We start from the raw sequence: 22441 nt of genomic DNA on the forward strand, positions 1-22441 counted from the left end.
AGCACGTCGATGACGACGACGACAACGACGACGACGACGTTACACGACGACGATGACGACAACGACGACGACGACGACGTTGCAGTTGTTGTTGTCGCCGTCATCGACGTAGTGCAACGTCGTCGTCGTCGTCGTCGTCGTAGTCGTCGTCGTTGACGTGGTGCAACGTCATCATCGTCATCGATGTGGTGCAACGTCGTCGTTGTTGTTGTCGCCGTCATCGACGTGGTGCAACGTCATCGTCGTCATCGACGTAGTGCAACGTCGTCGTTATTGTTGTCGCCGTCATCGACGTGGTGCAACGTCATCGTCGTCGATGATGTTGTTTGCAATTACTTGCAATTTATGTCGCAACGTCGTCGTCGTCGTCGTCGTCGTTGACGTGGTGCAACGTCATCGTCATCGTTGTCGTCATCGTCGATGTGGTGCAACGTCGTCGTCGTTGTTGTCGTCGTCATCAACGTGGTGCAACGTCATCGTCGTCGTCGTCGATGATGTTGCTTGCAATTACTTGCAATTTATGTCTTTATTGTGAAATAAAACATTTCCTATGTATCACATTTTTTAATAATTTTTAATAATATTTTTAAAATTAGTAACATTCGATATTGATTATATGCGGCTATTTACTTTTTTATGTACTTGGCGTCGCGACGCTATCGCGTCGCTTGATCATAAGTTGATATGACCTGTCAAATAGCATGAATTCCAGATAAGCTACTTGGTAGCGCGCGACGTTTATGCAATGAAATTGGTAACACTCAATATTATACAGTGACTCTCATTGTTCGGAACCTTATTTTTGATTATGTACTTGGCGTCGCGACGCTACCGCGTCGCTTGATATAAATTATTAATTTAGTGTGAAACTTCATACAGATATTTGTCTCTCCTAAAAATAAACCTGTTTCAAGGAATACAATTTTAATAAACATGGAAGTGAAAGTTAAAAATGTAGTAGCATTATGGATGAATATATCACGTATTATGCAACTATAATAAACTTTGAACAAATAGCATGTAACATGCAAAAATCTACACATTTTGCATTCATCTTTACGTTACGGCAAATTAACGCCATAAAGTCACTTATGGTTTTTGTTTGTTTGTTCGCATTTTCATAAGTACATATACATACTTTTCATTTTTATTTGTACACGTACTCCACGTACCTCATACGAGCACAATGTTGAAATCTACTTTGACACAGTAATGTAATGCGTGCCTTTCGAAGTGCCCCGAGATCATTGCGCGACTCGCTTTTATTATAAAAAAAGCAAGACGTTACTTACGCGGAGTCTGAATTAATAATTCAGATTCCCGCCTCGGTGTGCAAAACAGCTTCCTGAAAATTTCCGCTCCTTTCTGTCACAAAGGACGTACCGTGCGTATCATGCGCCGCACACTTATAAACTATTCACGATATTGCCGGGGGTGGCGACAAACGACGCAATTTCATAGCCGGCGACAGCGAGCGATCGCAGCTGCGATACCGAAACGGCGGAATAGTAATTGAACGACGGCAGATACGCGATCTATGATCTTGCTAGATCTCTTCCGTCATAACGCGGAGCCGCGACACATGCACGAATCGGTGTGGTGCGCGCGCGTTTTACGGCATCCAGATGTAAACGACGCCCAGTCGTAATCCCGGATGGTCGCACGAGTGCTCGGGATATAACGTTTGCCGCTAGTAATATCGTGTAATTGCGCTTACGGGGATTTTCGGATAACGGGACATAACGGTCCCTTTTTGTTTCAATTGATCGCGCGCGATCTGCGACAGTTATACTGAGAGAAGACTAGTTTACGATTGTTCACGCGGGTTTTTAATTGTCGTACACTTTCTATCTATTCCGTTTTTTATATATACGGTAGATATATTTAGAAGTGGGTTTTAACGCCATACGATAAGGTAAGTCTAATATGTGTTAGTGAAAAATGGTCGGCAGAGATTTTTAAGTTTAAACTTTAGAACATTTGTACTTTAATTTTTCACTAATTTTTGTGTCAAATTTATATAGAAGTAAACAATAGCATTAATAGATGTAAATTACTTTTAATAGAATATTTACAACACAAAGTAAACGACGTATTATGCACAATTTAAAAACTTATTTATTTTAGATGACAATTAGTTAATTACTCTCTGAGTTACACGATGTAAGAAGTGGATTACATGATGTGGATCGAAAAAGATCGGATTAAACCTATTGTAGTTACACAAGCATGGGTGTCGAAAGATTTACAGAGATTACCGACAAAATTCCAGAGCTCTAAAGTTATATTGAAATATCTGAAGTTATATTGCCAGTATTCTAGTTTATACAGTTTGAAGTACCTCGTTGATTCTCAAAGAAGTTGGTTTGAAAGGTAGGTTCTCTTTTATAACATAATATGTCTTCTATATTTTCCCTTACGATTTAACGTAAAGAGATGAATATCTAAAATAACTATATTAACAATGAAAAAGACAACAAATGCAGAAAAGGATATGAAAACAAAAGTATTTTTATAGAAAAATTCATTAAAAATTTTTATTTTATCTTACAAAACCTTTGCAAACGTTTACAACTTTGATAATTACTAATGGAGATGCAACTGTCCTTAAACTTTCCACTTCAGATATTTTTTAAGTTAGAATAGAAGCTTTAAACGCATTTGTCTTTAACTAAAGTTTTTGCTTTTCCAAGCGCCTAAGTTAATAATAAAAAAGCTGTTGTATCGAACGTTTTAATATTTAAAGCAGTAAGTGGTACCGTAGATAGAGAAGGGAAAAAACAAGTTGTCATATTATATTTATGAACTATATGACGCTTGCGAGTTATTGACTCAATGTTTAATCAATAGCTAAAACTTTATAAATTAACTAGCATCCCCTGTTACGGCTTCGCCCGCGATATTTGTGTGTAGAACTCGAATGTACAAAAACTTTATTATAACTTTTTCACCTGTTAGGGGTGGAATTTCGGAAAACCCTTCCTTAGTGAGCATCTCCGTGATAGTTGGAACATACCCTTAAAATTTCAAGTCGATAGGTGCAGAGGTTCGGGCTGCATGTTAATGAATCAGTCAGGACATCTTCCTATATATATATATATATATATATAACACAAAAAATAGCATATTAAAAATAGCTATCGAGAGAATAACAATTTAAGAAAATATTATAACTTTATTACTTAGCTTATCTTACTTCTGCCTACACATACACTTAATTCTTCATTTAATGGCGCAATTCTCAAGTTAGCTTCTCGGCCGCTCAGGCGTTTCGTATCGAATGGACGCGCGTAACCATTATGCAAGAGTTTTACTCGAGCAAGATTTATTCAATGTTATTCACCCATTTACGGGCGTAAGCGTGGAAGCTCGGTTCGCGTAATACGATTATCGGGCCTTTATCAAAGCAATAATAAAAGCGATTCGCGCAAACCGCGCCGTGCGTATGCGCGAATTAGCCACGGGGTGCTACGGACTCATACATTACATTGGCTCGTGTGTAAGCGTAATGTATGATTAAAGTTACGCGGTTTAATGAGCGTATCCTCGTTTCTCGCGAGATTAACGGTACCGCGGAGCAGGAATTCTTGGATTCATGGCGGGTCACGCAAATCAGGTCGTCCACACAAATCACGTGTTTCGCGAAACGAAATAAAGGAGCGAAAAAACGGAGAGAAAGAGAGAGAGGGAGAGAGACGTATAAGTGCATAATATTCCGCAAAACGCCAGAGTTACGTATCGTGATACGGCTGATTTAATATAACATTACGCGTCACACGTGACGTTAATGGTGCCGCGCGAATTTGGTAATGAACGCATTACAGCACGAACTAAACAAGCTCGGTGCTCGGTACCATCTGTCTCACGTTGCATAGATCTGTGTGTTTGCTTTATTTCACGAATGGAGAATGATTACCGTTTTCGAGCCATCAAAGAAATGCATTGAGCAAATAAAACACTCGCTCTAAGTCTACTTTTAAAGGTGTTGTACTATCAATATGTTTTGCTATTATTAACATTTAAAATACGTTTTTCAGAGCTATGTGGATCATAATACATTTGATAATTATGTCCAGTGTGATTTACATGGTTTATGCAACCTGCAAAGAGTATGTAACATCACCTATACTTACTTCCATGGACTCGGATAGTTACCCCACGGTCGATTTAGACTTTCCAGGTATGGAGACTAATCCTAAATAATTTACTAAAATCTGTATTTGGACAATTTATTTACAAAGATTTAGTTATTTTGTAATAGTTACCTTTTAATCGATATAAATTTTGTAATGAACTTTAATATGAAAGATTCAAATTAGTTTTCCTCCAAGTTAGAAGATTTTAAGCTAATATAGGAAAGTTTAAAATCGATTGTAAAATTCATTAAAATAATTAAATGTTATTCCATATTTCGTTTTGTATTATATCAAAATTAAATAAAAATCGGATAATTAAGTAAATATTAAATTAGATAATTATCCTACAATAAAAATTAAAAGGCGAAAAAATAATAATTAAAGAAAACATAAATATATAAAATAAATATAGAAAGAGATTTATTTTTTTTCTATAATTGTCTTATGGTATGAATTGGTAAAAAATACTCGTCTTGATCATTTTCAGGAATCGCCATCTGCTCCATTAACAGAATAAGTCGGCAATCCGCGATAGAAATGGCAACCGATATGTGAGTGATTCAATATACTATAATATTAAACAAATGCAAGCCGCATTCACGCATATTCCACAAACGCATTCACGTGTGCTTGAATGACGGTGAGGTGATATATACGTGGAACCATTGCAATATTCTGGATGCACATGAATGTGATTTCACCATTTTGCACCAAATTGCACCAATCGCTTGATCGATTTGATCGTTTGAAGTTACACCGACTGTTTAACGCGTATATTTTCTCCACGTGTATTGAAACGGTCACCGGTTACCGTTTGCGTGTCGCAAATCGCAAATAAGTATCCGCAAATATTCCGATCGCGTGTCGCCGCGATTGCGATGAATTATTTTCGGATTATGTCGATAATAAAACGTCGCCGTGCAAATATTTGAGAATATCGATGGTTCTCTGTACATTATTATAATTAATTTACTACATTAGTATAATAAATTTCACTGTTCCGACCTTGTCGAGTTTTCCTTATTTGAATTTTTAAGGAAATTTATAATAACAATATAGATTGTTTTAGAAACTTTTTTCGATTTTTAAACGTATATCAAATATCATTAATTAATAGCTAATGCTAATTGTATATCCAAAAGAACAATCACTAGGCGACACATAATTGTGTCGAGTCTATCTATATATTCTCAACAGTTCCAGATAATGTTGATATGACTAATAATGTATCCATAGCCGATGGGTACGAACCCCCATGAGGATGGGAGTTGGGAAACACCACCGTGATATGGAGGTATTTTGATCAGGATAGGATTAATTCGGCACACTCAATGTACGATATGTATACGGGAAGCTTAATCGACCGATCATCGCATTTTGGATTCCACCCGGTTTTTACAACGTCTCGAGTCAATTGGCACGTCGATTATCATTAATTTGGTGCCGCGTACACCTAGAACGCAACGAGAGAGCGGATCGATGCATCGCGCGTTGATGGAGAGCGTAGAATCGATGGTTACGGCTCATTTAATAGAGCGTTAATATCCCAAAATCCAGCCGTTTCGCGCGACGCTACCTCGTAGCCGGCCGCAAACTTTCGACCCCGTTAATGGAAGAGACGTTTCCGGAATCGGTGATTCGGAACCGGAACCTTCCAGGTTCTGTAGGTAGGTCTAACGCAAAAGTTTCCGCCTCGTTTGCGCATCGATTAATGCCGCTTCAATTTTTCGTCCGAGTGCGAAAACCGTGACGATGCGTTATTGATTACGAATTTCCTGCGAATGCTTGTTACATGTACAGGCATGATTATCCAGAGATATTAACGATATCTTGACATTAACGAGCGTTTACATCACCACTCTTTTATGTAATCTATTATATATCACTTTTTACCTCACATGAATCTTTTAAATTTTAGTGAAACCTGCTTTGAAACTCTTCTTGAGTCTTATCTTTTATTTTATGTTAGTTTTAATATATTAAATTTAGGTAGATATAGATATACATTGTTATATACTAGAAAAATCTCAAAATTTAAGTAGCTTTTTTTTGAATAAAAATATTAAGACGATATATTACATAGTAACGACAGATAAGTCTTGTAAATTTTTCATTAGTTAACGCACAATTAAAAACTTCACTACAGAGTGAAAATGTAATTACGTTTTATGATGGCGTGTAGTAAATCGGTGTCTAAGAAACTGTTCGCGTTTATTATTCTCATGTTGGTCGATACACTCGATTAACTTATGCACATGTAAATCTTTATGATGCTATTAAACTATCACTTATTACGCGCGATAACTTGTTAAACTGTCGACTCCATAAATTTAGTAGACTTGTGCAAGTCATTAAAATTATCATGTATATATAATCAGCACGCTTAGATTATTGTGCATTTTTTCAAACTATTTTCAATGTGTGTATTACGGAACAATTCTACTCGAAATATTATTTGCTTTATTCAAAGCTTTCTACATAAAATCTTTTCTGAAATTAGCTTTAACGCGAAAGTCACGGATCTACCGGTCGATGAAATCCTCACCTTGGTCTCGCAGTTGGGCAATCACTACGTTTCTGATTTTCGCACGAAGGATCGTAACGCCGAGATCGATGAACTTCTAACGACCTATTACAAGGAAGATTACGACATTACGCAAATAATGAAAACTGTATGTATGCAAAACCTATCACAACGTCATATTTCAAAAATAATACTAGAAGTGTATTTCCACGATTTTTCTCACAATTTAGTTGGATTTCTCTTTAAAAGAATCTTCTCTAATTAAGTAACAACATAACAAGTCCCAAACTTCTACAATGTTTATAACAGTTAATAACAGTTTGATTTTAATTCATGCTTTTTAAAAATTAAAGCTGGACAATGATAATCTCAAATGCTGGAAAACAAGATTCCAATTGTCTCGATTTTTCGCGGATTTCTCGCGGACCCTTTATACATAAATACAGTCTAACATCCGATACTTTCTGACGAAGCATTCCTACAGGAATTATTAAACTTACGCGGACGATGGTGATACTATTATATATTTACATGCGACGTATGGTTGCATTAAACGGGAGCTTTCTCGAGGGCCAATTAAAACATTGCTTGCACGACACTTTGCGTGCTGGCCAGCCGATGTTATCATGCGGGGGTGATTCGTTGGCGATTTACGGTGACACGTACATCTGAATTTTCCAGCTGTCGCCGCAGTGCTCACAGATATTACTGAAATGCAAACTGCACGGCACCTACAGAAACTGCTCGCAGCTCTTCGATTTCCGCAAGACGCAGAACGGATTCTGCTGCACCTTCAATTACATGCGTGAGAAAGACGACATTCTCGAGTGAGTATCCCGCGCCTTCGAATTTCCGGGGGCGCAGACAACACGCGCTGGTTTCCACCAGTTATTTGGATATTTACCCCCGTGACGCAGGCGGTGCGGTCGCCGTCTTTCATCGTAGGCAAACGAGGCGCATCCCCTACGGCTAGTGCCGTACAACGATACGGAGATGCTCCGTTGCCATGTTTTTCTTTGTAATAACAAGTACCCGTCTTTCAACATGGGCGAAATGTATTCCCTAAGGCTATCGTTACGTATGGAGCGTTGTATGATTATACATAGTGCTCTATTACTTGCTTGTATTGTTATACTTGTTATTACATCCACAAGTCCCGCTTGCTATTGTTGTTGTTGTTACACTTTCGATTAATTTAGGTATATATTGTTCGTAATTATGTGTGATTCGAGATTATACGAGCTGCTCGAAATGATTCGTATCGCCGCTTTCGACAAATCGCTCGCAATGTTCGTCGCGGTTTGTCGATTATATCGCATGAAAGTACTGTCATTTGATTCAACCTTCTTTTGTACACGCAATGCGCTACAAAGATTAACCGATGTGATCTTTACATACGGAATAATTTATAAGCAGGGCCGCATTTACCATAAGGCGCATCAGGCGCAAACTGGGGCCTCACTCCCTATGGGGCCACATTTTAAAACCTTACCTTCTCACAAATAAAAACCAACTTAGTTATATAGTTGCAATGTTGCAAAATAAAATATTTATTTTTAAATATTAAATTCATAATATAAAAACTAAAGGCTGCTGAAAAATAGGTTCTATCGCGTAGCCGTACCCAATCGAAGTATTAACTTCGTTTTATGTAATAGATATAATGAACCGCGATCTTTTGTCAGTTTCGCGGCACGTCCATTTAACATATGCTATATAGCAGTACCGGGATTTAGTTGCACATTTCTGGCCGATTTCGTTGTCAACTCTCACTGTTCCCCTCTTGCCGCGCGTATCTTAGAAATGAGGTGCCGGACGCTAATAAACAAGATACATGCCGCTAAATTATTAGCTCATTTTCAGTGTTGAAACGAATAAAAAATTATTTAAGAAGTAACTTACACCAAAATAAAACAAGTGACCTGTCGTTATTATGCATTGAATCAGATGTAATGGCTCGATTAATTATGATGACATTGTAGATGTATTTGCTAAAACCAAAGCCAAAAAAAACTTTTAATTATTAATTTTGTTTAATTTAAATTTGAACTAATTTATTTTTATACTTTGTTAAATGCAATTATATGTATACTCAATTGTGCTATATTAATTTTCTTTTATTAAAAAAGTTATTATGGAAATGTCAACTTTTATTTTCAATAAACTACATATGACTTTAATTAACTGAAATAGACTTGTTCTTTTGAGGCCTCATAATGATGTTGTGCCTAGGGCCTCTAAAAGTATAAATGCGACCCTGTTTATGAGTATTCTTTTAATCTGATTCCATTAATCTGTAAATAAATGTTTCTTGACGCAAACTCAATGGAAAATCAATCAACTGTTAGTTGAAATTAATTCTCATTGCAATTAATCGAAGAATAATATTTACTTATTTGTAATGTCCAATACATCTGTTGTCAAGTTTCTTGAATCAGTAATTTATTTGAAACTTGAAACTTGCGACTCGCATAAACGATAATGATAGTTTACTAATTTGACAATAAGTAGAAATATTTTTATAACAAAATGTAGTTTTAATAGAAGATTTCTATTACAAGCATAATTCTATCTAGAAGAAAAGGTATTAAATATCTTAACCACGATGATCTAAAGTATCTAAACAATCGATATTGATCCGGATCCGGTAGTGGATGTAGGTCGACTTATGAATAACAAATGAAGGCTCTTTAGTTTGGAAATCTATAACACTTATCTTAAATACAAGCTCCAGTTACGTAAAATATTAATGACGATAATTACTGTTTTATTGACAGAAATACGGAGGCTGTCATAGATCCGTCTCTATATATGCATAAGGTGGACGATTTAGGAATAGAACGTGGCTTAACAGTTGTGATGGATCCACTTTTGGACGACTATTTTTACCCGATACTGCCTACTATCGGTTGGAAGGTATGTAAAATGTCACCAAATGTCATCTAAAATAGTCAACTACCCAAGCCAAATAATCAAAACCAAAAAACTCGAAGCCAAATAATCTAAGGATTTTGATCGAAGGATTGATTCGAAGGATTCATACGAGATTAAAATCTGACTTTTTTAAAAATAAACTTTAGAAGAACAGCTTAACTTAGCCTAGATTATCAGAAGCTTGATGATGTATAATTATACAAAGTGTTCTTATAAAATGTTTCACCTAACTTTGTCAGCGCTTTGCTTATCAAGATAATGATAAAAGTTTATATAAACTTGAGTGTAAAGAACTTCGTCTTATTTAAAATAATTGCAAAGGGAAATTGTGTAATCAAGAACTTTACTAAGGATAAGTATAATAATTTTAATAAAATTACATAATCAAATATATTATAAATACTTTCTGATGTTACATATAGTTAGAATAAACTATAGTTATTCTAAGTTATAAATTTTATTTTCTTGCAGAAGCAAGTGGTAAAGATATATCGTAAGAAAATTATGTTTTCCTTGCTGATATAATTCTAATTCATTGTATACTTTTGGAGGTCTTACATGTGAATTTCTTGAAAATATCTTGTATGTAGTGTATGCAAGCTACGAAAACGGATCATATCCGACTTGTAACGAGTAGTTACCACGAGTGCTGAATATGAAAAGGGGCTAATCGAGCGAAATGAAGATTTATTCTCGCAATGCTTCACGCTGAAGTAGCATTAATGTTCGATTTTACAGCGAAATGTCACGAAATATATCTACTTTTCAGATACGTTTAATGCATAGATAATCGCAAAATTGTATTTTGCCACTTTGTTATTACATGTACTAAATGATTAAGTAATGGTCGATTCGCTTCAAACAACTTAGACGCATCATCACAGACATTACATTCATATTATCTGGAAAAACTTATAAAACATCTGTAAGAACGCAAAAGCAGTGAACCATTATATTACTCATATCATATAATTATAATTTACTTAATACCTTTCCCTGATAAGGCGTGTTTCCAGTTGCGGTAATTAATGCAAGATAACATATAAATATCAGTTCTGCATATTAATTGAGAAAAAGACAACATGTTATGTACATAACGTATTGCAACTAAATTATCGTAACCATCGAATGGCGCGATGAAGATAATCGAAAACTGCATCGTACCTTGAACTTTTTCCACCATTGTGCCATTACAAGCCACCTGTGCTTCATTCGCGTATAGTGCACTACGATAAAAAGCTCGCGAAAGTCATTAGCGGTGCGATATAATCGCGCGCTTCCTTCACTTCGCCATATTTGCGGTGGAGTGTGTGTTACTTTAGGCTGCAGCGGCACTTATGGAGAACTCGCATTCGGTAAAAACCCGCGCGCTCGAGAATTCTGTTCTTATCGAAATATTTTTGTCACTTATCTTTCCAGCGCGATGCAGATGCATTGCAAAATTAATTAGCTCTTTTAAGAGAATGTTGCCGTAAGCAACAATGTAATCATTATATATCTACGCGCATTCCAAGTCGTAAAATATTGTTTGTCATTAGCTGTGATTAATATCGTAAAAAAAACTGTTAAATATACCTGAAAAAACAGGCATTTCTATGTTAATGCTTGGATTATTATTTAAATTTATGAGAAAAGTTATGCAGCGTAAAATATTTTTTTAGAGTATCTCCAAAATAATGTATAATCATTTTTATAAATATTTTAAAAGTATAAGGATATTTTGAAAACACCTTTAAAATAGTTAAAATTGAGTAATAGTTTTTTAATTTTATATAAGATCAAGCTGCGCGATTTATAAGAAAGTCTGGTAATATTATGGCATTCCGGGTAAATGTTAGCAGCGTCGTAATTAACCTGCGGAAACAGACCAGCACATTACACAAATTACGATGTCTCTTTTTGCAGCGTGAAAAAAACATGTAATGCACGCAGCGCTAGAAAAACCGTAGATTTCCCGACTGTACTCGTGAAGACAAGCGAAAAAATATATTGCTTGTAAAATGTTTACATCAACAGCGAATGTTTTATTAATTATATTTGCATTAAATGCGTTCTATGCATCATTCAAATTCACATTACAACTCGATGACGTTGCTGTCTAATCTGACTGAGCAGGAAATCGGATATCATATAGAAACCGGATATTACCGAGATATTCATTTCCGAACATCGCGAAATTAACACCACTCTATATTTGATAATACTCAAATTAGACTAATTTACTACATCGATTATTACTCTATTATTATTATTATTATTATTTAAAAAAGAAATGGAATACTTATTAAAATCTAGACTAGTTCTTCTTAGTTAATTAGTTAGTTAGTTAGTTTTCGAATCTAACAATATAATTATTTCATGCATTGATGTTATAATAAAGAAAATATCATAATTACCGATTCACTGAAATCGCGGAACATGAATTCGAGGAGAAAATGTAAATAACAAATAAGCAATATTTAATCTTTATAATATTTAGAATGCAATGTTTAGTCTTATACAACAAAATATTTATAAAACAAGATACATCTGTGCAGATAAACACCAAAGTTGCCACTTTTAGGAAATCCAGTTAACCAATCGTTGACCAATCAATGCTAATAAAAAATGTCGTTTGATCTAATCAACTTGATTTAATTAGTTTACTTTGATTTAAATGGATCCGGAAGGTAAATAACAGTTTGATCAAACCAGTGCCCGTCGTGTGCTCCAGGTGATCGTATTCAATCCTCAAGACTATCCGGATGTGGCCAGCGGTGGTGTCACAGAGGTATTCGCGATTCCCAGCTCCGAGACGTACATAGACGTTACTCCGGCATCTTTCTTCAGCACCAAGGACATCGAAAAGTTTTCCTTCAGCAAACGCAAATGTGTTTTCCCAAATGAGATGCGCACCAGGTACAGCGATACATCTTACACTTACAGCGATTGCATCGTCGACTGCAGGCTCCACGACATGCAGAGTCTTTGCGGATGCAGACCGTTTTATTTTCCACGTCGTGGCATAAAGGACTGTTAGTAAGAATATCAAATTATTTTTTGGATAATTAATGCTTTTCAAAATTAATAGTTTTCAAAAAAAAAATCGCAGAACTTTAGCCAAGAAACATAAACGAGAGACATAAATTAAAACTTAATATTAAGTATATTTTTAATGTTATAACATGTACCGTTTTAATTTTATTATTTTTGTTGATTTGAATTGATTGATAAGTTACTAAAGTGTCCTATTTCTCATATTAAATGTTTATATAATTTTGTTTCTGCAAAATTTTAATTAATCAGAAAGCATTAAATATTTTTTAATTAGAAAGTATTGAATACATTTTTTAGAGTTTGTTTATAATATCCGGATTAGAACACTTTGCTGAATTTATGAAATATGACTAAACTATTAAATTTGTAAAATTACTTTCAAGAAATCGATAATTACATTTTTTTAGTATAAAATTCTTTTTTAATTATATTGTATCGATGTGATTATTAAAGCTTTTGCTAAAAATTCTTTTACATTATACATCCTACATAAAGTGCTAAAAGGGGATCGTTAAATAAGTAATGAGAAAAATGTAATATTAAATCTTTCACACAATGACTGTGGTTTCATAACTAAGTTTTCAAGATTCCGTATTACATTTCTTGAGAGGTTTTGAAATTCTACTTTAAATTACAATTCGGTCGAGCTTTACAAATTGAAAATTAAATTTCACAATTCATTATTAGCATCTTTGTAAAGATCAAATTACAAGTTACAGATGAAATTTGCAATTATCTGGTTGAACAACATTTAAAATAAGAAAAATATCTTGTCATTTATGGAAGCATTTCCTGCTTTTTTTAAGATTAATTTAACTAAATTAGATAAATTATCTGAAACATTATATATAAGATTCCGATCATTTTAAATATTAAGTAGTTGGAATTTTCGTATATTTATGCTCACATACAAATAAATAAATAACAAATTAAACGATTCGTTGAAATACATAAAGGAGTTTGGAATCTGAAAGCAGCACATTTTATGTATTGAAATAATTACGTATTAATTATCATGTATTGTACTCATGATTTGGCAGTTCTATTAAATTTATCTAATGGCATTATTAAATATGTATACATGATTGTGAGACAGGTATACAAACGCGACTCCCATTATAATACCTCGTTAATTGGAACAAGTACATTATCAAACGCGGTAGAGAACTTTCCATAACTATCACAAATAATACTTTATTTATTAATTACGTAGCTGCACGGTGGATCGTATTATGCAGTTGGAAGGCTTTTACAAAAGAGCTTTCTCGATACTCGATACTTGATCAGGCTCGACGAATTGTATTTCCGAGTGACGAACAAGTTTCGATGTTAATAGAACGAGCGGTAATATCGAACTCGTGAATTCTACATTTGCGAAAGAGCGAACTGTAGCTTTCATTGATGTTCCTTCGTATTCTATCGAAACAGACGATTCGGCAATATTGCTAGCAATCTATGGATGAGCAAATCGCGTTGTCTTTTTCCCGCTTTTGTTTCTTCCTCAAGTTCTTCTTATCCAATTTAGCTCGTATACCCCTTGCTTGGAAGTGCCGCTGGGAAAACCTATCGTGATCGAAAGATATGGTGCGGAGAGAAATAATGGCATCATTCTCCGCTGTTATCATTTATCCCTCGTTAATGCGAATGAGATTCAATTAAAAACTTGATACGCAATATGCAGATTTCATATATACTATGAGCTTTATTGATAAATCTCATATTTTATTGATAAAAAATAAAGCAGCATTTTATTGAATATTTTAGTGATAAAAAATAATGCAGCATTTTATTGATATAAGAAAAGTATGTTGTGTGGAGCAAAAGTTGCAATGAAGCAGGATATCTATTCGTGCTTCTTAACGAATACTTAAGCAAATATTTATTTGTTAAAATATAAAGCCGTCCTTTTGGATATATGTATAAAACGATAGTAAACAACTATTGAGAATACAGAACTAACGTTATAATATTTCGTTCGTCAGAAATAGGAAAGCCAATAAGGAGGGAGAAATGAGAAATCAATCTGAGTGAAGAACATGATAACGTCATAGGCAACGTACCTTTCGAAGCCAATAAGATTTCCTTCGATCCCTCACGTCCCTCTTAGACTCACTCATGTTCCAGTTTTTCCTCTTTTCGTCATGTGAATTGAAATTGAAAGAGAAAATAGGGACCTGAAATAACGTTAAGCTAATAAAGCGTAATAGAACTACATAGACTTTATCAAAAATGTAATTATTAAAAACAAAAAATTAAATATTACTTATTATAAATTAATCTATAATACACATAATATCACAATTATCTGTCAACGACATAAATTAAAAAATCCAATCAAGATTTAAAGATTAAATTTTCAAAAAATATATAGTCATAATATTATAATGATAATCAGACATAATTGGCAACAATCATCAAGCGGATACTCGCGATGGCAGAATTATAATTGTGGTTGATTAAAAAAGACACGTAAGCCGCAACAAATGCGACTTATTTCGATCAGTTAAAGATATTACTCGAAGCTGGAGGCAAGATTTAGATGGGCGATACGGTGAAGACCGTATCTCATTGGATAAATCGGGTTTCCCAGCTCCGTGCACCCTCTTACATCCTGGCGATTTCTTTCTTCTATCACGAAGTCGAGAGAGGCGTGGGCGGCAATCTGTAAAGGAACGTTGCTCTCTCGCCGCATTGCGAGGCGTACGCGTTTGCGAGCTTTCTAACGAGGCTTTACCACGGGTGGCTTAAAGCATTAAAGCGGATCGCGCGAAGCACGGCTCTGTAGGATTAAACTTACCGTGGCCGGGGTTCCAACGAAGAAGAGGAACGCGCTGAAAGCGGCGCCGACTCTCCCTCTCCCGGTTCTTTCGATTTAAAGCAGCCCCGATTGCTCTTTTTCTCGCGCACTTCATCGACAGCTCAGGGTGTGCTCTTCCACTCACTGTCCTAGCTGCCTCCACCGTTCGCCATATTAATCAACAACAGGTGTAACAATGCTCTCATGACGTATAGCATCCATCCTTCCCTCCATACCATTGAAATTATGAGTGTTTTCCTGCTAACTTCTCTTTTTGTGCTCTTATTTAACGTTGCAGAATACATTATGATGTAACTTTTGATAATTGTGACCACAGGGATTATAATATGTAGTGAAGTTTTCTCTCGTTGTAGTTATGACAAATGCAGGAAGCTTTTAATGACTTTTATCAAGAGCGAATAAAATTTTAATAATACTCATAATTATAAATAAGAATAATTTCTATGTTCCTACTATTATATATGTATTTTGTTGTTTGGGAGGATGCAAGCGTTTTAAAATTATGTTTTAAATATTAACTTTATAAATTTTCCTTATTTATGATAACTTTATATTATATATTACCAAAGAGATAAAGTTTGCATACTATATATTTGTTTTAATTAATATTATATTTCGTATATTATATATGTATATGTTTTATTATAATATTTATTTTATATATGTATTACGAATTTTAGATTCAGTGCGTGTTTGTACCAACGCAGACTTAAAATGTCTGACAAAATATAAAAGTGAGTATTATCATTAGATTGTTAAAATCGTTAATTAAATAACTCGTCTTACAATTAGTTGGGATTTAAAAATTGTAATATTTATTTTACTTTAATATAATAATTGCAAAATTTATTATAACTACAAATTCATTATTGTAATCTAATTTTACAAGTTATATTACAGCTAATTCTAATTTCATAAGCAATATTTGTCATATTAATGTTTTACTTCTCTTTACGCATAGCTAAATGGTGGACCGTTTTTCCTCATGATAGTAAGGAAAAGATCGGTGAAAACGTAACGTGGGCTCTGAGTTGTCACAATTGTTATCCTGCCTGTGAAGATATTAGCTATGACGTGATGAGTACGAAGAGCTACATGTCCCCTGGCACATATAGAACTAATTTATTGTAAGCATATTATGTATTAATATTCTTCACGTATTAATATTCATAAAAATTAAAACATTCAAAAACTACAATCGGTCAGGCATTATTCTGTAGAAAAGGTGTTGAGATATAAAAGCTGCGCAATTAAATTTCAGATGGAATGTCAACATTACGAATCAAGCGGTGTTGCATATCTTCTTCTCCAAGTATGGCTCGATTAGATTGAAGCAAGACGTATCTTCTTATTGGTACGAATTTATGAGTAAGTACATATCGAGGGAATTCTATTATAGTTAAGTGAAGTAATCAAGGATTGAACAACAAATTTCTAGATACTTCTTCAAAACATAAAAATTCCTGACAAGAATTATAATGAAAGTTTTCTGTAAGATTCGTAAATACAATTGTGACAAATATTGCATTATAAATAGAATTTTGGAAACACAGTTCTAGTTTCGGAAAAATAATTCTAGGTTTCATGATTCTCAGTTAACTGTATGTCGCAAAAGATCACAAAACTAAGCTATATAAAATCGTACATGCGAATGTAAGTAATTGAGAAACCGTCGTTCTATTCGCTATTATGCAAACTAACATAATGGTAAAAGTCTTTATATAGTTCATATAAAATATATGAAAACAATATTTCATGCAAATTTCAAAATGATAAAAGAAAAATTTTCTGCGAAATGCTCGAGGGCTCTTTCAAAAATAGAATTTTAATATCCAACTGAGTGCAGCGTTTCTATTCTAGTTTGGTCTTTGAAAAACATTTTTTAACACAATTACAGCATAATTTTTATTTCTTGGCGCTCATTTTACGAATATATTATTACAATAAAACGAAAAATATATCTTGAAAAACGTGATAAAAAATGTATTGGATATTCAGCTAATTTCACAAGTACAAGAGTTTAATTCTAGGAAAATATAACTTTTTAATAATATATGTAATTGTATGTACAAGAAAAATTATGATTCTGAATTTGATTCACATTTTACAGAGATAGGATAATGAAATAAAAAATTCTTTAATGAATAATGGTGCTCAGAATATTTATTTTAAGAAATCTTTCGTTTTATAAATTAAAGTAAATTTATATATTCTCTCATAATTCTCGATTTTAACAAATATATATTTCACAATTATTCACATAAATTTTCGAGATCATGAAAAATGGTAATGCTTAAAGTGGCAGTAGATGTGCGCTTTCTCCAATATTGGCTCAAATATCATCATAAATTCTTCATTTCTCCGAATTCACTGCATATATGACACCGTTGCAATTTTTTCACGTTAGCTACTAATATATATATACACAGACAATTTTATATTTACTTGTAGTTGACACGAAAGTATTACATATAGATCAACATTATTTAGAATGAAAGGCCTGTTCGTGGTTTAAAACTTGGAGAAACATAACTTTCTATTATTTTAGCTTTACGAACAAGCTATAAAAGGGTGATATCACGCGTATCCGATCTCTAAAGCGTTGATTAAAGAGCGGCAGTCTTGTAAAGAAGGGAACAAGAATAGTGGTGGTATCGTTGTAAAAATTCGCTATCGTTTCTACACCGTAAATCGCCACCACGCGTAACGTTTCTTATCCTTTTAAGAGCGATATTAAAAAACGCGCGCGGCCGTTTCTCCGGATCGTCTTATCTTTTCATGCTATCGAGGCGCCGTGTCGTAAAGCTTGGTCGTTTTGCAGGCAATATCGGCGGTATATGCGGTGTCTTCATCGGCTTCAGTCTCATCAGCGTTGTGGAGTTCCTGTACTTCATCGCGCTCATACTTCGTGATCTGCTACGTGAAGACTCAAGTATCTTAGACGACGACCACGATGACCACGACGACCACAAGGACAAGATCCAATCAGTCCCATGCGAAAACATACAGACAATTTACTGGAGCGAGCTGATGCCACGATCTTGGCAGGCAGTAAAATATGGCCAGTTTCCTAAGAACAGAGCAAGATACTAATACATTCGGGAAGCTATCATGTAACTGCTCGGAAAGCTTTCCGATGGAGACAAGTCCGTTTCGGTCCCATCATGAACACTCGAATAACATTCGAAACGATCGGAAAGTTTCCGACACCCCGCATGCAAGCGTGAAATCGATTCCGATCGCGACGAACCATCAGATGAAAAAGATTCAGGAAGACCGTCTGTTTCGTCGCATAACGATAAGCCGATTTAGCAAGAGATCCACAATTGCCCAGCGATGCAGACGAAATCGCGATCGGAAACTCGTCAGTCGGAATCTTGCATTTCCAATTGAAATCTTGAATAGCTCCTATAATCGTGACCGCATGATTTAACAAATCCTGCTATTTATTTATAAAAGCATTATCATAAAAGATATCTACAAGTAGCAATCTTTCTTTATTAGATTAGCACTAGATCAACTTTTGATGACCCCAAATTATAAAATTTCATGGTGTTTCGAGGTTCTAATAAGTCGATTTTACATATATGGTTATATGATATAATATCATAGTACGATCAGTGCGTCAAATTTTGATAGATTGTTCTATATGATTAAATGATTCATAATAGAATTATCGTACATTTTCTAATTAAAGAGATTTTCAACTTCATACAAATCTTAAAAATTTCAGATATATGCATATATGATAAATTTTGTGTGTGCGCGCACGTGTATGCGTAGGTATGTTAAATGTGAATAAACATATTTATAATTATAATTATAGAATGTAGAATGTAGAAATAATAGCAATTATAATCTACATCAAGAATTTACGGCAAGAATTTTAGTACTTGCAGCTTTAAGATTTCGACGGTTGTCATACGATGTTGGATAATAAGTTGTAATTAATGAGGGAAGTACTAAAACAATGAAGCGGCAGTTGTTTAGGAGCGAGATATGAAGAGGTTATAATACCTTCGTAAGAGCATGAATGGAACGTGATAGATACAGGAGGCTTACATGGGAATTGTTATCTGCTCCGATGACACTCTCCAGAGACACATAATTAATTCTCAGTGCAATTAAGGTTTTTAGCAGATGTTTACGTAAACTTATGCTAGAAATCGAAGTTCGCTTGCAGAGAACCAGTTTTATCAAAACTTTTAATGCGTTTATTAAAATAACTTTGGGATCGATTGCAGATTCCGATTTCGTGAAAACGTAACTGAACCAATATTGACGATCTTATATTACGGTAAATAAATCTTTAATGTGAGCAAATATTGCATGTTATTACTTGCCGTGTATGCAATTTCATAGGCGTGTCTATATTGTACCGATTGTGTTTATATTAGATATTTAATCTCATACACTATAAAATGTGATATTAGCATAAATTAAAAAAAATGAAAATATAGATCAAAGAAGACTAAATCTTAGTAAATTTTAGACAACATTTAAAAAATAACTTTTACGATTCCCGTGCTACTTGATTTTGCCGTAATAAAAATGAGAAAAAAGATATTACCAATCAAAATTTCAATTAATTTTCACGGCAATTATAAATAAATATTGCAAGTTTTCATTAAGCTCCTTCACACACACAGACACATACACACACGTAAATTTAATTCTAGTTTATATCAAGATATATTTCATACAAACACGTAAATTTTATTCTTGTTTATATCAAGATTTCAAAAATAGAGAGCATGAGATGCGATACGGTGCTCTAATTAAAGGTTTGCAAAATGTAAAATGCAAAAGTAAATGTTTGCTACAAAAATTTAAACATCTTTTACACATATCTCAGCAATGTAATTCCTCAATGTAATAGAATCATCCCGTATAGAAGAATCAATGGGATCAGTTATGCGCCAGTTGTGCGAGACGAACTTCCGTGAGGCAGGTCAGGATGATCTCGAGGGAGGAACAGAGATGGAGGAGGCAAATATTATTAACGGGGTAGGTACTAAACATTCTGCGGTACCGATGTACCCGGAAAGCGAGAGAGAGAGAGAGAGAGAGAGAGAGAGAGAGAGAGAGAGAGAGGAGGGAGAGAAGGAGGGAGAAAGAGAGAGAGAGTTGCATGATGACAGCCGGGAGCACGAGGGCAATGGGGGAAAGAAAAATGTGGCTATCGTGGCTGCAGTGCGGTAATAATCTTCCGTGGTATCGCGCGTCGACGCCGTCGACTATATGTATCCGGCACTGTCAGGCTGCGCAAGGAGTCAGATTCCACGTGGGGAAAGATTTATTAACGAAAGCTACACCGCGGGACGCAGATAAATTATCGATAAAAAAAGGAGGAAGCGACACGCCCTGCAACCCCGATGCCTTCTTGACAACCCTTTCATTCTTCGCTGACTTGGTCCTCCATTATTGTGGGTTTCTCTATTTTAGGATGATATATGTAACTGGTCGTGAAATATACTCGACCGATATTCTGACGTGAAATATAAATAGCGTTCTATTTTTCTCGTATCTTACAGCATTAACGAAATTAATATGCTATTATTAACATGATTAATTTAATTAAGTGCATTATAACAGGAAATGAATTATTATCGGGTTTGTGATATTTGCTGCGTTGATATGTGTATATTACAAAGTAAATTATATCAAATTAGCAAATTTCCTGAATTTCTATCTTTGCGCGTAAATTGTTTAATAAAGTTGCATATTTTTGACGCTTTCATTTTTCCGGAAGTCAGATAGCAGTTCCTCGTCGAGGCATTAGAAATAAAAGGTTGGATGTAAATACACCAGACAATACAACATTCTGCCGCACAAAATTACCATAAAATGTGAAATAAAATGTGCAGCATTTTTATACCTTGTACAGCAGTTTAAAATCTTCATGTAGTTTATTTAAAAAAAAGAACTGAACTGTAACAAAGATATATCTGGAAAATACCATTTTTCTAAAAACTTGTAATCTAAATTTAATTTTACTATTAAACATATATACTGTTGCTTCGAAAAAAGATAAAATATTTTACAAAATTTGTCATAAAAACAACGAATACCTAGAATAAAATTGTGATAAAAACATATTTTGTATTTTATTTTCTTTTAACATGGAAGCAGCTCAGTGTTCATTATAAAAACTTATCCATTCACCAGAACGCGTATTTACAAGCCAAAGAAATTCGCTTTGTGAATCGGTAACCGTTGATAGTTTCAAACTTGTTAATTCGACGCACGATTGCTCGCCTTGAGTTATGGTATCGCGCTGTTTGCTATCTGAATGTCGTGACGTGGAGTCTCACGGCAGTCTTGACCAACACAATTGGAACTTTACCGCTTTGAACACATGGACAAATATCCGCTCAAAGCAAACAGAACATACTGCATACATAACAGGATACAACGATTGTGCGTGTGTGTTGGATAAAGGGATGTTCGATACATGTCCTCATCCGGCATTCCATTCCGGCGAATACAGTGCTAGGTGCCAGTATAGTGCTAGGTGAAGATGCAATTAGCACATTCAAGAATTGTAATTCTTGCATTTTTACCGGAAATTCTATTTAAGAGTTTAGCAACACATATATTTATGTATTCTTTGTACTTCTATTTAGCTTTTTGATTTTGGATAAACATGATTTTTTAATTTTCTCTGTTGCGTCCAGTATTTTAAATTTGCATAACTAAAATTTCGCACAAAGAATACTTCATAGCTCTGAATACTTCATAGCATATTATTTATATTGTTTAATATTAAAACATTATTAATAGCATCCTGGATAGCTTAAATTTATCATGAATAACGAAATATGACGCTGCCATCATATGTAATAAATCAATAAATGTTATGCACATTAGTATTAGTAAATCTAGATCTACTTTTTATCTCTTCAAACTGTAACTTACTATCTCTCAGTTACTTTTTTATTACTTACTTTTCTTTACGTTTTCCTCAGAATTAAGCAATATGGTCTAATCATG

At 34.4% G+C, this 22441-nt stretch overlaps 1 protein-coding gene across 1 annotated transcript; it reads left to right on the plus strand.

The window, feature by feature from the left end:
- The first annotated feature begins 1605 nt into the window (after positions 1 to 1605).
- On the plus strand, positions 1606 to 19771 carry LOC105284810 (sodium channel protein Nach). Its single transcript, XM_011348602.3, has 12 exons — positions 1606 to 1915; positions 2128 to 2373; positions 4038 to 4180; positions 4624 to 4687; positions 6637 to 6808; positions 7342 to 7487; positions 9438 to 9576; positions 12308 to 12608; positions 16129 to 16182; positions 16410 to 16575; positions 16710 to 16816; positions 18270 to 19771. Exons 2-12 carry the CDS (start codon positions 2180 to 2182, stop codon positions 18539 to 18541), a joined length of 1758 nt encoding a protein of 585 aa, XP_011346904.1. The 5' UTR covers positions 1606 to 1915; positions 2128 to 2179; the 3' UTR covers positions 18542 to 19771.
- Positions 19772 to 22441: the final 2670 nt, after the last annotated feature.

The sequence above is a fragment of the Ooceraea biroi genome, chromosome 2, assembly GCF_003672135.1.
Source record: "Ooceraea biroi isolate clonal line C1 chromosome 2, Obir_v5.4, whole genome shotgun sequence".
Taxonomy (NCBI): domain Eukaryota; kingdom Metazoa; phylum Arthropoda; class Insecta; order Hymenoptera; family Formicidae; genus Ooceraea; species Ooceraea biroi.